General features: G+C 42.6%; 1 protein-coding gene across 1 annotated transcript; it reads right to left on the bottom strand.

Annotated features, from left to right (window-relative positions):
• Positions 1–654: 654 nt before the first annotated feature.
• GPR89B (G protein-coupled receptor 89B) lies at positions 655–17,208 on the bottom strand. The gene is made up of 14 exons (XM_036389471.2): positions 17,137–17,208; positions 14,585–14,644; positions 13,737–13,840; positions 12,136–12,242; positions 11,276–11,377; positions 8,421–8,541; positions 8,097–8,177; positions 4,793–4,902; positions 3,746–3,834; positions 3,274–3,366; positions 2,849–2,944; positions 2,188–2,277; positions 1,449–1,514; positions 655–1,297 (listed from the first exon to the last, which is right to left on the bottom strand). Exons 1-14 carry the CDS (start codon positions 17,176–17,178, stop codon positions 1,091–1,093), a joined length of 1,368 nt encoding a protein of 455 aa, XP_036245364.1. The 5' UTR covers positions 17,179–17,208; the 3' UTR covers positions 655–1,090.
• Positions 17,209–17,234: the final 26 nt, after the last annotated feature.

Consider the following 17,234-nt stretch of genomic DNA (forward strand, 5'->3'; position numbering starts at 1 on the left):
AGAAGCTTCCTTTGAACATTAAGCTAACTTTGTAACTCACAACTCAAGATGTTTAATCACTATTTTGTCTCCTCTGCATACAGGTGTGGATGTAATTCAGTCATGCATGTTTGTCTAACCCCAAGTCACCACCATGTTGTCCTGAATGGGACACAAATGGTTCTGTAATACTGCTGCTGTGCACTTTGCTTCCTTGCTGTACACCAAAGACAATACAGAAATAAATTGTTTAGAGTGGTTATTTTCCCCCCTCCAAATCTTACTCTTACCACCTACAATTTATGTTCCAGAACAATTATAAAACAAAGTCTGAGAAAGTGGCCATGAGAACCTAAAAGTTTAAATCACAATAATAAAATTCCTAACATACAATGTAAACAAGGCATGGCAGTGGTCTTCAACTTAACACTGAACTCTACCAAAGAGGAACCCAAAACCTCAGTTCCACTTTTGCAGAGAGAGAAAAAAAAGTTGACACTCAGCAAGAGAAAGCAAATCTCCAGTTCCTAAGGACAGTAGGTACTAGTGATACACACTATACAGAAATGGAGTTCTCTCCACTCCACTCCTGCTGGAACTGCAAATCCCAACCATCTTCTGGCTCAAATCCAGCCAAGTCTTTGGGACTGACAAAAAACAGCCGTGATACTCACATATTACAAAAGCTTATTTAATTCCACAGACTCAAACATTCAGTTCCAGAATTGCAGTCCTCCAAATCCCAATTATAAGTTGATTTTCGGAAGAAAAATCACATTTCTCGGTGCCTTCTGTGAAGATGATGTTCCAACAGCAGGAGGTGCTCCCTCAGCCAGCCTACCACACAAGCTCTGATGCCACTGGATAGTGGTGTATCCAGCATTGCTTTTATTGCCTGGCAATTAACTGTTTCAAGTTTAACACACACATCCCCATCCCTCCCAGCTGTGGCACTGAACAAAATGAGCCACAGAGCTTGATGATGACACGTGTGGAGGTTCAAGGGGCCAGAACACACAGAGCAGTCCCGTCTCACCAAGCCCTGCAATCCACAGGAGCTGCAGCAGCGCGGCTGACAGGACACAGAGCAGTGCAGTGCTGCAGCTCTGCCTCAGAGGGCCATATGCTTTTCTGGGGCTTGTTTGTGTGCTAGATAGAGAAAGAGGATACTGGAGAGGGCACTAACTAGGAATATCACATCAAACCAACGGTGATAGAAGTTGAACTGGAGCTCTCCCAGGACCTCAGTGATGATGGTGCGGTATTCCGGAGGCATGCTCATGCGGATCAGCAGCACTGACGACACAAAGTACATTCCCTGCAAGCCAAACCAGGGACAGCAGTCACTGCCTCACCTCAGCCTCTGGGGCTAACAGGGCAGCACACAAAGATGCTGCCATGTGTTCAAACACACACGAGGTGTGCGTGCAGAATTGCACGTGGGTGTGCCCACCATTCTCCATACTCACCATTATCTGTGCTAACAGCAGAACAATAACGTTGGAAGACTTGCTGCTGGAAATGGCATAGAAGAACTAGGGAAAAAAAACCCAAAAACATTGGAAATAAGCAGTTAGGTAAGTCTGATGTGCCTTAGGACAGAGTGAAAGGTACACATTGTTCAATACCTTTTCATCTCAAAATACCCCCTCAAAACCATGCATTCTAGAGGGCTACCTATAGACTACTTTCATAAACCTCAAATTTTCATAAACCTTTCATAAACCCTAGTCTGCATCAATCTTCCCCAACCAGCTGCACCTTGTGTTAAAAATCACAAAACAATACAGAGAAGTCTAAGCATAGGTACCAAAGGCCAGGTGAAGTCAATGAGTCACATGTCTGTTGAGTTAATGCCTTTCTGTCCCACCAGCAGCTTAAATTAAGTAATGTAAATGCTTTTAATCACCATCTCATCAACCTTACTAATAAGCCTTGGCTACAGCAGCATTTTGAACCCTTGCTTACATTTAGCATCTTATTTAACATCTAGATCCCTTCCTGACAGAGACTGGGGAAGTATCCTGCAAAAGGTATTCTTCCTACCTTCCTCCTACCTTCCTACCTTCCTCCCTCTGCAAGAATTTATATTCAGATATTTAAATATAAATACATATTGAAAGTTTATACAGTACTTGCTCCACCAAAAGGTAAAGATCTGATAATGAATTTCTCTGTGTAAAACCACTTAAGAGTCCTGGTTCTTACCTTTGTAAGTGTGATTAACAACCCTCTAATAGAGGTAACAATGATTATTCCAACAAGAATAAAGGAAATGTGCTGAGACCAGAATTTGACCTGTATCAACAAGAAGAACACAGTTAAAACTTTAACATTTTAAACTTCATTTACACCACCTTGTATAGCTGCCAATTCTTCAGGGTCTTTGTCTCTCCTAAATGTACAGATATCTATTGTAGACAAGGTTTATATAACAGACATTTTCACAAATGTATTAGCAACTGTTTACTCCAAACACAAGAGGAGATTTAGTTTATACTAATCACAAAGAACCCCATTTTCATAGATTATGTAAATGACAGAACTATTTGCATAAAGAAATCAAAATTACTCTGGAGCTGAATGTATTAATCTAAGCAGATTGTCTAAAGTGCTTCTATTTCTCCAAAACAAAAAAAAAAAAAAAAAAAAAAAAAAACAAATCACTGCCTCTCTGGCAAGACCACAACCCCATCTCAGCATAAAATCAGTGTGAAAGCAACTATCATGGTGCATTTTCCTTTCCTCAATAAGTCAAAAGCCAAAGCCACATTCTCAGGGTCTGTCACTTTCTCCCTAGCAGCAGGATGATTTTATTTAGATAAGATATGAATTGCTGAAAAGGCTGCAAGAATTAATAAAGGCTCACATCAAACTGGATTCCCAGGTAATTTACAGTGATCTCAATTCCTCTTGTGACTGGATCAGTCTTCCCCACACGGTCAAATACAATATTGATGGTTGCCTGCAAGAGAGATGGAGTTACATTCAAGCAAAAAGGCAAAAGCATTTCTCATTCTCACAAGTGAGGCTCATCGTACCACCAAGAAAAGGCAGGGGGTGGTCAGATTGCCAAAGGCAGCACAAAACACATCCATGTAAGAATTAGTGGTGCAATGCTGTATAGAAAAAGCCAGATCCAGAGCTTTATTTCAATCAAGGGCCAGTTTCCTCCAGAATTTCTGGATTTTAAAGAAACTATAGCATTACTTAATGAACTGCATGCATAGCATAATCTATGCAGGGTGTATTTGCATACATCCATGAAAAAAATGAAATAAAACATTTACATACCATGAAGATTTTCCAGACACAATAGATGGAGAAAAAATAACCCAAAAAGTTAAAGTATTTTCCCTGGAAAGTTTTGGAATACTCTATTCTCTCCTGGAAATACAAAATAAGGGAGAGGGAGCAGAACATTAAAAAATATGTCATTTTCACAATCACCCACAACATAAAATTGTAATGTAGCACCAACAGTAGCAAACACAGCCCTATCCTTCTACATATTTCAATTCAAATGTTTCTGAACTCCTAAGTGTTAATTCATAAGCTTGTAAATAGTTACAGGGACATGGGGCAGACTCAAGGATAGATCTGAACTGTCATCTAGCTCCAAAATTAAAGCAACAGATCCTCACTCCACTGCATTACAACATTTCACCATTTACCTATGGAACAGGTTTCAATTTCTCATAACAATGTACTCTTTCAAACTACTCTGACCTCCCAACACCCATCTGGGCAGTTATTTGCTGTGTACCTTTGTTGCATGCAAGTCAGCAGTTTCCAGGAAAAGCTGCCGACTCAATTCTTCCAGGGCATCCACTTCTTGCTGGATAAGGGACAGATCTGGCAAACCAACATAGTCAAGGCTAGAACACATCATGAATTCTTAATTAAGAAAACATTCCCCACCTTCAGCTCAAGGGCCACATCTAATGGTCTGGTGTCTTCTTACACCCAGATCAGCTTTGTAATTCAGACTTCATGGTCCTTATTAAAACAGCAAGAAAGAAACCTCAAGGATGAACCTGATGCACACTACTCCAGTTTAAGGAGGTAGGCAGGACACAGTATTTAGGCTGTCATGCAACAAACTCTTTATTTCTTTGCCTGGGAAACACATCACAGAATAGAACCAGAGCGCTCAAAAACTGCTGCTCCACTTCGATCAGTGTCCCTTGCCACTGAAGTGCATCTCACAAGATGTCATCTCACATCATCTTCATAAACAAAACTGCTGAGTAACTGCTGCAAGAGATTAGTGATTACTATGAATAGTCTGTCAAAAAGCCAAATTCTGATTTTAGCAGCTAGTGTGAAAGGAGAGGAAGAAGAGTCCTCAGCCTCAAATATGCAAAATGCACTTCAAGTGGTCTGACAGAAATCATTGGTAAGCAACTCTGTTAGAGAAGTACAGACCCTTGTCATTCCCAAGAGATTCCTTCTACAGGGAACTGGATGATCTTAAGGTCCCTTCTAACCCAAACCATTCTATGAATCTTGTTAAGTGTGCGCAGCAAGTGTCCCCTAATCTGCTGTACACCTCACCCACGGTGATGCAACAGAACATTTACAGAGCAGGGCAGAAACATAAAACTTCTGCCTGTGTCACAGTAAAACTGTGCCCCAGGCCTGGGCAAAAGGTCAGACAGTGCTAAAGAACAAACTTCCCAGGAGACACTAGGCTTGAAATGTGCTGAAACACAAATGCTTTGTGACTGTCCCAACTAACACCCTACCTCTCAAAACAAAGAAAGCTGGATCCACCTCCCAAGGCAGGTGCCAGCAGGCAGATGAAGGATACTTTCACTGCCAGGAACAGATGTTGTAACACTTTTTATCATTCCCCAGAAGCCAGTGGGTCTGTTATGCACTTCTCCTCTCTGGAACATTGTCCTGTGAGCCACTGCTATCCTGAAAGAACAGAAAACACAAGTCCTTAGGAATGTAATATTTTCATGAAAAATCAAAACAAGAAAAAAGGAAAAAAATCCACCAGTTTCTTAGAAGATGCTGTTAAACTAAATTCACCAAAAATAGATGACCCTTTTTTCTTCCCCTAAACACCAATCCTGCTACATAAAATTATCCTGATTTGGTCTGGAGTAGAGCCCAGATCTAATCAAGTGAGATTCAATGAGCCATTTCCCAAGTCTTCCATTCAGGATCCTGTTTCAGCTCTAAAGGATTTAAACCCAGTTAAACATTCAGAATTCAAATGGATTTCTGAGTCATATGATTAGCTGCTTTCCTTTCCTCAAACACATGACTGTGTTATCTCAAGCTCAGGAATTAGAAGACTTCTCATGCTCCTGCCTCCCCTTGGACACCTCCTCTTTATCAGGGCACATCCGCCTTTTCCATGGAGCTATGAGCTCTGGATGGTGTGCAGAGCACTCTCTGGTATGCTGCCACTCACTGCTGGCTGCATGACAAGCTGCTGTGAAGCACAAACACACAAATCCATTCTTGGACTGAACCACTGGATGCTCCAGGCCATCTGAACGTGACTCCCCAGGTTAATTCCAACACTCCAGCAGCAGCTGCGTATCGTCCCTCACACTTCCACGTGCACCACAGCATAATCCCCACGAGCACTCTTGGCTTCTGCTCTCCTTCCCTCACATTTCTCCTCACTGAAATTTGTGAGCAAGTTATCCATTCCTAAGCTGACAACTATTCACAGGATGATCCATGATTCTGTGGTGTTTAGCTCCTTTCTTCTAGCTGCAGCCAGCATCGCTACATTCGGCACTGAGCCCTCTTCAAGGATGTTGATAAGCAGTGTAATAAAAAAAAATTAAAAATCATTCCATCATTCCTTTGACATCAGCAAAAGAAACACCCTTAGGGCAACCTACATACAGATAAAAGCACATATGGCCCCAGACTACAAATAACAGAGATCTTAGAATCCTGAGAGATGCCAAATGTAAGAAATGCATTTTTAATCCTTGCTTTCTTCACAGTACACAGATTCCCATGGTCCATCCCAAATGATCCACAGCATTGTAGCAAAAATGCAGCTATGCCCAGGTGAAACACAAGGCTATAAATACACAAAGGCAAATCTTCTCTTTTTAGAGGTGGCAGGGATCTCTGCATCCACACAGCAGCCAGGAGTTCTGGAGACCTGACAGAAAGGATCCACAGGCAAACCCCACACACTCTGTGCGTGTAGATTGGTAATGACAGTGTCTGGTATTTGTGTGTCACATCAGCTGATCTGACTCTAACATGACACAAATGAAGCAATGCCATCAGAATGCTGGCATTTCAAACCTGAGGATTAGTTATGTCACACCTGCAGGAACAAGTATAAAGAATCTGACAGCCTTAGAGGTGAGTTTCCAAAAGGCTTTACTTGATGGTACTCAGGAAGGAGATAAAAGTGATTCCTGTGCAAAAACCATCAGGGCAAACAACTTTCACAGCTATCTCCTACTGACTAGAAAGCCAGCATGAATAAGGGTTGGCATGAGAAGAAATGTCAGGATCAGCAAAGAAAACAAAAAGCTTTATGTTCTATTGCCTTAGAACTCTTGTGCTCACTGATAAGTTCTGAACTATCAGTAGTACTGAGAAGGTGGCCAGCACATCACTGACAATTTATGGAACTGCAGCATTTACCCTGAGCTGGAAAATATTGCTATTCCCACTTGTCCTGCCAATTACTTGGTTGCATTTGGACTGATACATATCTAACCTTTTGAATTTGGCTTTACATGAGCAAATAGTCCAATCATGCAAGCCCACTGCTCCCTGTCAAATCAAAAAAGAGAACAAGAATCTACAGAACTCAAGCTTCTACTACTTCTTGCACAGTTCTGAGACTAGTTTGTTTTGCACATTGTTTTGTGGTTTTTGTTGGGTTTTTTTTTTTTTTAACAAATACATGAGTTTCATTATAATTCCCAAGTGATTAATACATGGCTCTTCATAATAGTTGGGAAGTTGCCATATTCAGAAGATTTCCTGGTCACAGAGGCATGAATGTGCTAGTTAGTTACAAGCCTCTGGCATCCTGACTTTTACCCCAACACCACTCTCCCTGGACAGAGATCCAAAAACATTGCACAAAACAAAAGAGCAGAGTCAGAAACAGCACTGCACAGGATCTTTTAACTGTGGTGCTCTTTTAGAGTGCTTCCAGTCAATTAAATCAATGAAACCTCAGTAATTAAATTCTCTCACTACTTACCATCTCACACATGACCACAAATACAGAGTTAACAGTTGTTCCCCACTTTACATTTTCAAAAGGGAAGGAGGTTATGCTTTAGCTACACTTCCATGAGCTAATACTCATCAGCAGATATATACATGGTGATAAATTTGGCAATGTTAGGCTATCTAAAAGCCTGCACACGTTAAAAGGTTCCATTGAAACATTAAGGCACCAAAAGTAAAGTTTGGGAGACTGCTGTGTCAGACAGTCACACCTTTGAAGTAACTCCAGTAACTGGATTTATTCTGCACTACTAGCAAGACATGAAATATGTAATACTGATATGAAATATGCAGACAAAAGTATTTCCAATGTAAATGAAATTACATTATTTCTGAAAGTAGTTTTTTTTTTTTTTTAGCTTGGGGGACATGGAATAAGCTAAACCAATGCCAGCAGAGTTCTGATGGCACACTGGTGTACTACAGTATATCCACATTAGCAGTGTTTTTGCAATTCTGCAAAACTTAACCTTGCTGTTTGCAAGAATATAGCTGTGTCCCCACCAGCTCACTACCCTGCCTCAGCTTTGGCCAGGATCCACCATATGTACAAACGCCTTTCTGCCCTGAAACCACGACTAAGAGCCAGCTGTAGTGGCCTAAGGGTCCCTGACTCAGCACGAGAGAAAGGTGCCCATCCTACAGATCAGCTATGCTGCCAACAGAGAGTTACAAATGGTCTTGGAAGCCTAATCTGTGCCACTGCAGCCACAAAGGGCACTACTAGTGTTTACTACTTAGTGTTTAAAACAGTCATGTATCAGGCCAGAACAAAACACCACACAGCTCAACCCAATTCAGATTTCAAGAAGCATCTTACACCACACTGACTGCAAATCCTTGAGATAAATAATTTCGTGCTACTGTTGTCCTCTCACCTTTTTTTCTTGCTAACAATCATGTCCATAGTCTGAAGGAGTCGTCGCTCCAGAGCCAGAATATCTGCATCTGTCACATTCCTGCAAAATAAAGACCCCAGTTAGGCCTGCTACCCCAGTTCAGAGATGTGCACATGCCTATGAGGCAAAGAAAAGCCTGCATAAGGGGAATGTGCAGCAGCAGTGGAAATGGTTCTAGCATGCAGACATGACAACAGCTAGATTCAGAAAAAAAGTAACAAAAAAACTTGAAACAATGCCACAGGAAAAGCAAAAAAAATAATCTCAAAAAGCTGGACAAGTATTTCACAGGGCTAAAGTTACCTGAGAAAGTAGGACATGTAAGTGTATGGACAGTTGACAGCCCCAAATCCTGACAGCAAAGCCATGAGTGTCACCCCAATCACACCGACACGGCTGATGAGCTGTTCTATAGACAGGATTCCTGAGGGAGGGAAAAACATGGCATCAGCAACCTTGCTCTTTTCACTCTGCTCCACACTTGGTGCCTTCCTAACATAACAGAGAGCTGCTTAATTAATCTGACTGCCTTCCCACTGCAATGACCCCAGGTAACAGGAAGGACAGACAGGGACTAGGAGAAGAAAGGGGTAGGAAGTCTCCCTCAGAAATCACATTACCCTGCTTAGAAACAGGGATGGGGAACTCCAGCTATGAAGAAACCTAAGACAGATATACAGATATGTGGAGAGGACTAAATATCAATATTTTGGCCCCAAACTAATAAAATTTGCCATTTGTCGAGATGGGGACCCAGATAAAGAAGTGTCTTCCAGAAAAACACTTCTGCAATTATCAACAATTATCACCAAACCTGTTGGTCCTGGCAAACTGGCCTAAAAGCATCTGAACCCCCATCCCATTAGAAGTGACCCCTCCAGACCAGGTACAAGCTGTGCTGGTAGGACAACGGGGCTGGGGAGCTTAAGCTGCTCCTGGCTGTTCAGTGTTCATCTGGCTGACACAAACACATTGCTGAGGTGACCACCAACAAGGTCTCCTACCTGAGCACCAAGTGGACTCTAAAACATGTAATTCAGCATGAACATCAAGCCTGTGCTGTAACCATCACCAAGGGATGCATTTAATCTTAACTACAGACCTCAACCTGCCTTTCCAGGACACAGTGCCATGTGTAGTAAACACCACTCACTTTTTAGGGAGCTGGTTATAGAGCAGCTGCCACACACAGCACATTTAGAGCTTACACGATTGCAAAGCTGAGATGGCTGAGCGCCAAACCACATTTCATGCTTCAGAGAAGTGGAATGAATGATGAAAACAAGGCAAAAAGACTTCACAAAGGGAAACTGAGACACCCAGTCATGTGCAGCTGCACAGAGATTTACAGCAGCTACAGAATGTGCTACAATACACTGGCCTTTTGCCCCACACACTGTCAGACTGCAGCACTTAAAACAGAGGTGCCTTCAAAATGACATGACATTCCACTGGTTGGAGCAATGCTTCCCCATGAAACTCACACATAAAGTGAATCAATGTTCCATCAACTCAGACAGAGGTAGGAACTTTATTAGAATATTGGTGTGTCATTAGGCATAACCTTCCTTCTACTACAAGCTCCCAAACTCAGGTTTGTTAGATAAGTTACAGTGGAAGGGAGCCCTTGCTCAATGCTGCACCTCTCAGCTGCAGGACACTGCCATCCTCATCCTCATCCCCACCTGCCTGAACTGGGTCACCACTCCCTGATGAAACCCACAGCAGCCGTGTCTGTACATGCAGGACAGCAGCACCCCAACAATACAGCAGGGAACAAACATGTGGAATCCTTTGCTCTAACCTCATGTCTGCATCTGCTAGGATAAGGCACTGTAGAACTCTTACGTGGAGGCATCACACCCCGTAAAGTACAATTAAAAACAGAAAACAGCCCACTACCCATTCTAGAATCTGCAGGTGTTACACAGCCTCCCAGAACCTTTTGGTGACCTGAAGAGGATTACCCAAACCCCGTGGCTAAGTGTCCACTGGATTGTTACATTCTGCCAACTCAAGCACCTTCTGCAGCTCACAATGGATCCAAGTTTCTCTTGGCAACGGAACACTGGGTAAAGGGATCTGCCCTATAGATCAGCAGCTCGATTTCGGAGGCAAATGACAATTGCAAAACACAGACACACATCTTCTCTTAGGAAACTTCCAGGATCACAGATGAAAGGGTGAACAGACCCTACACCAGTTGCTATCCCTCAACTTCTCATGTGAGTACAGAGTCAAGCAGCTTCCTACAGAAGAGAAGGACTAAGCTGAGCATTTTGTATGCAGACAGACACATTCACCAATTTTCGTGAAACTGACCTGTTGGGAACAATATCCAAACAGGTAACAGAGGTGACAAAAGGTCTGGTTCTAACAGTGTTACAATCCTTCAGCACAGTCAGGCACATGCCAGCTCTGTTGGACCCAAACTAGCCCAAGTGCACAGACCACACTCATGGCCACAACAGAGACACCCAAGCTAATTCTGTACACAAACAGCTCTGGCATCCAGCAGGACTTACCAACCCACACTCCAGTCCTGTGCAACTGCACAGCCTCTGGGCTCAGGCACAGCAGCAATCTGTACCAAAGCCAGCACAACTGCCAGGCCCCTTGCTGGCCACAGTCTGGAGTTTAGGCACACGGCTGTGTTTGGGACACAACTAGACAGCCACTTGTGCTAAACTCATCTGATTTCAGTCACAAGAAAGAAAAACCTGACTGAAAAAATGTCAGATTAAGGATTGGTTGATGATCTGCTCGTTAAATAAACTAGGTCTAGTCTCCACAATAGAAAGAAGTGAATAAAAACTGTGATCAACTTTTTGTGGAGATAAAGTTTCTGTGTCCTCAAAAGTACACCATGTCCTTCCATAGTCTAGATTCAGTTAGAACTTACTTCCTTCAAGTTCTCCTGAGGTACTGAAAGAAAACTAATGAAAATAATCCAGATGTATCCACCCATTTCTGCCAGTCTGACAACCTTCACATTGCAGATTTCAAAGCAGAGCAGACCCTCAGTTCCAGGAACTACTTTCTACTACTTTCTTTCTAGTCACAACTGCAGAGCTGAGATAATAACAGCTCCAAAATAAAAGTGAAATAACAAAGCCTATTTGCAGGAAGGAAGAAATCAGCAAGAAAATGAAACTCACCATGTTTTGGGCTGAGGATAGGAAACGGATCCCCCAGCTTCCAGAAGAAATACATGAACGTCAACCACACGACACACGCAAAAAGCAGTTTCTGTCTGTGCACTAATGGAGAGGAGAAAGGGAGTGTTTAAAACAGGCTCTTCCTTTAGGGCATTTTATAGCTTGCAACATTTCTACATTGATCTGAATGCTACTTTGAGAACAGGTGGCCAAAGCAGGTGTCACCTGACAGAGCTACAGCTTGCAATGTGCACCCCCTCCCCTCACACGAGGCTCTGCTGTCACATGGGACCACTTCACTCTTTGCCATCTTCATGGCAAAACCACACATTTAATATTCCCAACCTACGTGCCTAAGCTTCACACAAAAGAGTGATGTGTATCAACAGCTCAAGGGTTAAGTGTCCATTAGCCCATGGAAGAGGCCTCATCCAGACAGCAGAAACAAAACCAGAAAAAGTAATTTACCGAGCCTTTCTGCTTCAGAAGTGATTTATTGAGCTTCTCTGCCTCATTTCTTTTGCCCCCTAGCAGAAAAACACAGCCCTGCCAAGGGTTGCAGAGTTTGGCTGCAAGCTTAAAAGGACTGCAGAGGAACGAATCCCAGTAATACTACTCCACAGTGCTCAGCTTTCTGTTGAAACCCATGAAGAAAAGCAGCATTTGCTGGGGTCATGTGAAGCATTCCCTGACTGTTCAATGAATGGTTCATGATAAAGCATAAAGTTCCAAAGAGAAGGTATTTAGCCAGAACAAAACCAGGGCAAGGAGGGACGTACAAGGACAGTAACCAAAATTATTTCTCATTTGTATTCCTAGTCTCAAATTAGCAGCTCCCCTGCCACAAACCAAGTACTCACATAATCTGATATTGCTCACAACAAAGTAACCAATGTAGAAGGGCACCATGAAGATTAGGATGAGCAAAATAACACACAGGTTCAGCTTCCAATGAAAATATCGAGAGCTGAAATAAAGCCAAAATACTGATTAGCACAAAATCATAATACAACAAATTTCTCAAAGAAAACTGCATGTCAGTAAAATCTTTCCAACTACATCAAGCAATGAACAATATTGGCTTAGCATATAGAATAATCTTGATTTTTTTTTATTAGGGTAGATGAGAGGGAGTTTTTTGGTTTGGGGCTTGGTATGGTTTTATTTTTAAATACAGAGGTCAGGAATGTCTACTTAAAACTAAATAACTATCCAGAAAACCACACTGGGTCTTTTATCAAATACTGTATTTTCTATGGTGACTAATGCCAGTTGCAGCATGATTCATGTGACTGACTGCTCATCTAGTTGAACAGTAAATCAAAACTAAGTATAAGCAGTAATTAATTTTCTAATGAACAGCTGAGTAAGAAAAAGAGCTAATTCATACTGAAAAGACTAAAAATATTTAATGTTGATAAGTCAGCATGTTTCATTTCAGAGTGAATTGTCTCATCTGCAAGACTTTGCAAAGCAAGGTTTTATAAATACATATTACAGATCAACATGATGAATACTCCTCTTACCAAATTAGAGTAGTCAAATGCAGGTCAGATTCATCTTGGCTGAACTGACCTTTCACTTTACTTGAACAGAAAAATACATGTCCCCATTCCCAACATTAACTCTTATCCTCAGGGAAGCAGAAATGACAAGGATCCTTGTCACTTTTTCCTAACTAATTCAGAAGCAAACATTTTCATCTATACTGAAGTCTAGCCCTTTATTGAAGCTTATAAAAGCCTTCTCCTCAGTGATGTCTTTGGCTACCAGCCCCACGTATTAATAACATACAGAACTACCATTATCTTTCATCAGTTCTGTACTTCTTGCCTTTCAACCCCTTTGACTGCTCTCTTATACTTGTATGATGAGACAGAGTAAGAAGAAATCCAACTTAGCCTCTACATGCTATTGTTCTATCTTCTCTTTCCTACTGACTTCCAAAGATGACAGTTTTTAACATCCCCTTTATGTAAAAGTCCTCATCCTATTATCAAGGGGGGATTCACCTTTGATTCACAAATCCTGTATTGTTACAGACCTAGCTTTCACTCCACAATTAGCTTCACATCTTATTCACTCCTCTGACCACCAAAGAAAAACCAGTGCTTAAACATTCTGTAGTCTTTAGCATCTGAAAAGTGCTCTTAGCATGATCTGAAGAGTTACAATACTTCCATAAAAGAAATCATTTCTTTTAACTTCACAAATGGAGACCTTGCCCTAAGGACCTAGACCAATTGTTAATAGCAATTGCATGGAAAATTGGAAACTTATGGCTACTAGCCCCATGCTCTGTCGAATAAACAAATGTTGCTGCACAAACACCTTCACTGAGCTGCTGACAGTTTTCTCCCTCGATTTCCCCCCACCAAGACTAATCCATTAATTTAGAAGTTAGACTGAAGATGCTGCAGAGCACGAGGCAGGCCAGTCCCCAGTGGGCTCCCGGACTCACCTGCTGTTCAGCACTCCCAAAATCTCAAAGATGATGAGCTCAAACATGGTACAAGAGAAGGCAAAAGTCACAGAGAAGATCACCTGGACCACATACTGTCGCACCTGCAATGCAGAGAACAATCCAGAGACATCAGGCACCTACACTTCTGGAACAGCATCCTGATACCCCTCAGATAACAAAACAAATCACAAGGTATGATGGCCCACAACTGGGTCTCTTGCTTAAAGGCACCAAGCCCTTTATCTGCCAAAAGCCTCTTGGAAAACAGAGGGCAAACTCGTACACTGAGAGAGCTCTTTGATACTAACCTTAGATTAAAAAACAAAATCCACATCAGAAAAACTGTTGGGATCTAAATTTGGCTTGCATTTAAACTATGTCTGACCCAGACTACAATCTCATACTCCACTATGGATAAGAGAATGGCATTTTTATCCCATCCAGTCCTCACAACCAATTCAGCTGCAACTGACACATCTCACTGAGTTTAAAGTTAACCACTGGATTTGATTTCCTCTCAGAAATTTCACCTTATATAAGGTGAGCTTACCCACCTGTAAAAGGCAAAACAGTTCCCTCAGTTTCCTTTTACCCCTGCATCTCCTGCAGATTTCTTTTTATTTAACAGTGGCCATTATGGAAACTTTCAGTGGCCACAGAAGAACCCATTTTCTCAGATATCCAGTCTTTCAAACAGAAGCACAGGAGGAAATTAAAAAGAAACTAACTGCAGATAAGAAAAAAGGGATTAAAGAGAGGAGTAAGTCTAAATGCAGTTTTAAAAATATTTCTATATTGGGAGTATTTTTTAAGATACAGACTTGTACTGAAAGGCTCCTTCTCACCTCATAATCCTTGAAGAGCTTTCTCATGAAGAAGAGCCACCCAAATCCAAAGAACAGCACCTGCAGAAGAGACGAGGCATCAACATTTGCATCCCACTTGCCAAACTCAAACCCACCACACTGCTGACTGCAAATTAAACAAATGGAAGGAAAAGAGCTAACCCAAAGCACCCAAGATCCACAAAAGATTAAAACTTGGCACGGTCCTATGGAAAAAATAATGTTTTACATATCTAAGTGTAGCAGATACAAAATACTACGGCCTTAAGGAAGATCGAATCAAGACAACAGATTTTGGTTTTCCCAAATTCTCAGAATTCCTCAGTTCCTGGCCTGCCAGAATCCTTTGCACTCTTGATTCTTGTTATCTACAGAATTAAAGGCTATGGGTTTTTTTTACAGGAAATACAGAAAGGGAGGCAAAGCAAACACTTGAATACACATCTTCTAGGGATGAGTAAATTTTATAAAAACATCTGCTCTTTCTTGTAGACTACAAGTGCCTGTGAATTTTTGTAGAGGTCTTTACAGTACATCTGATTAGACACTGACACATTGTCAGTGTCTAACAGGGATGAAAGATGCCACAAGGATCTCTAAGGTGGGGGACAGGCAGTGCTGAATGCCTCAAACCACAACCTGGAGCTGCAGGAAGCTACATGGACAAGAAAAAGCCAATAACACTTTGCACTTCAGTGGTCATGAAAGCACATTACAAAATTTGTTAAAGTTTCTTTAACTCCAGAAGGGATCAACTTAATATCAACTATTTTGCAGATGACTTAAATGAAGTAAATACAAACTGAACGAGGTGGCCAAAATTGCAATTACCTGTCTTCAGAGAGTAAGAGGGGACTGTGGTGTCAGGCCTCCCGTGGGTAGTCCCATCTATTCCTCATCAGACTGCAAGGGAGTGTAATGATTTAAAAGAACCCAAGCAAAAAGAGAATTCAGGAAACACTCAGTGTTTTTTACAGAAGTAGCTTTGTCCAAGGCAAAGACAAAATTCAGTGTATGTCAGACACCATGGAATAAAGTCAGCGTATCTCCTCAGAGCACATGGAAAAGGCCAGAGCTTGCTGCCCACCCTGCCCTGGAGATGAGAAACATTCAAAGGCAAAACCAAAGGAATTGTTGTGGATTACTTCCCTCCACATCAGGAGTAGCCACAGTGGCAAAGGTAACACACCAATATGATTTACAGGCAAGGAGTACCTGGAATGCTGGGCAAGAAGATCAAACACAGCTGCCTTGAAAGAACAACTGAAATAGGAATGAGGTCGAATGAGTGATTTGAAACAGCTGGCAAAACTTGTTTGAGGAGGACGTCAGACTTTAAAGCAGCTGCTAGCAAAAAGGAAAGCTATTTCACAAGCCTCCTATCTAGGGGTCATAAGCTAAATAAGGATGATAAGCAAATGAGATCTGCATCAAGTAATTCCACATTTAACAATGGAAAGGAGAAAAAGGTAGAGACAAACTTTTAAAAAGAAGTAAAAGATGAAGAGCTAAGTAGGTAGAATAACCAAAAACCAAACAAGATCAGACTCCCCTTGTGTTATGGACTGTACAAAAGCAAAGAAAGACATTTTGGTAGAACTTCACACTCTAAGACATTGCAGGTGAATGTGACATGCAAACTCAGCAAAATCTTGAGCATTTGACAATTACATGTAGCGACACATCTAACTTGGTACTGTTGAAGGTAATGAGAGGCTTTAAAGCTGCCATCAGAAATGAAAGAAAAGCTATTCGATAAGTTAGAGCTCAGAACTCAAAGCCAAAAAAAGTGGGAGGTTTTGTTCTGGGTGAACTGTTAACAGTACCAAAGGTATGCTCTAACCCTAACCCAAACCCTAACCTTCAATCCACCAAGAGTGGAAAAGCACGTCGTAAGCAAAAATCAAAGCATTATCAAATGGGAGGGCATTGTTCTTCTAAGAAACAGCCAAAAGCTGTCCCGAAAATTGTCAGGAATGAGGGTTGTGCACCGAAGCCTATCTAAGACAACCATCTGCTGCTGAGAGGGCAAAGGCTCCTTTTCCTCAGCTCATCCCTCATCACTACAGAACCAAACTTTCACACCAGCTCAGCAGCTTAAACCAGACCCCTCTGCGATCCACTTAAACGCATTTTCATCCGGTCCAACTGCCCAGGATCAGCCTTGTTGACAAACACCAGAAACAAACCGAGCACTCGGTGGACACCAGCAAGGTGAATTTCCTTGTCCGTTCCAACTAGAGACATTTAAATTTAAACGAAAGCGGACCTCGGTTCTCCTGCTAAAGTTTAAATTTGAATTTAAATTTAACTGGGCTGGGCTCGGTCCGGCCCGGCCGCCCCCGAGGGTCCGCGCGCCCCCCGCGCGGGGCGCTGCGCACGCGCGCCCCCAGGCACCGCCCCCGCGCGCCCCCAGGCGCCGCCCCCGCGCCTCTCCGGGCACGGACCGGGCGCAGGGAGAGGGAAGCTCGGTGACGGCGGCACCTCCCCGCTCCCTCGCCCTTCTGCCGGCCGGAGGCGCCGCGCCGCAGCGGCGGGCAAGGGGTGGCTACCTGCGAGGTGAACATGATGCTGGAGTCGATGAGGAAGCTCATGGCGGCGCCCAACGCTGCCCGCTCCGCCCGCTCCGCCCGCCGCGCTTCCGGCTCCG

The sequence above is a fragment of the Molothrus ater genome, chromosome 2 (genome assembly GCF_012460135.2).
Source record: "Molothrus ater isolate BHLD 08-10-18 breed brown headed cowbird chromosome 2, BPBGC_Mater_1.1, whole genome shotgun sequence".
Classification (NCBI taxonomy): domain Eukaryota; kingdom Metazoa; phylum Chordata; class Aves; order Passeriformes; family Icteridae; genus Molothrus; species Molothrus ater.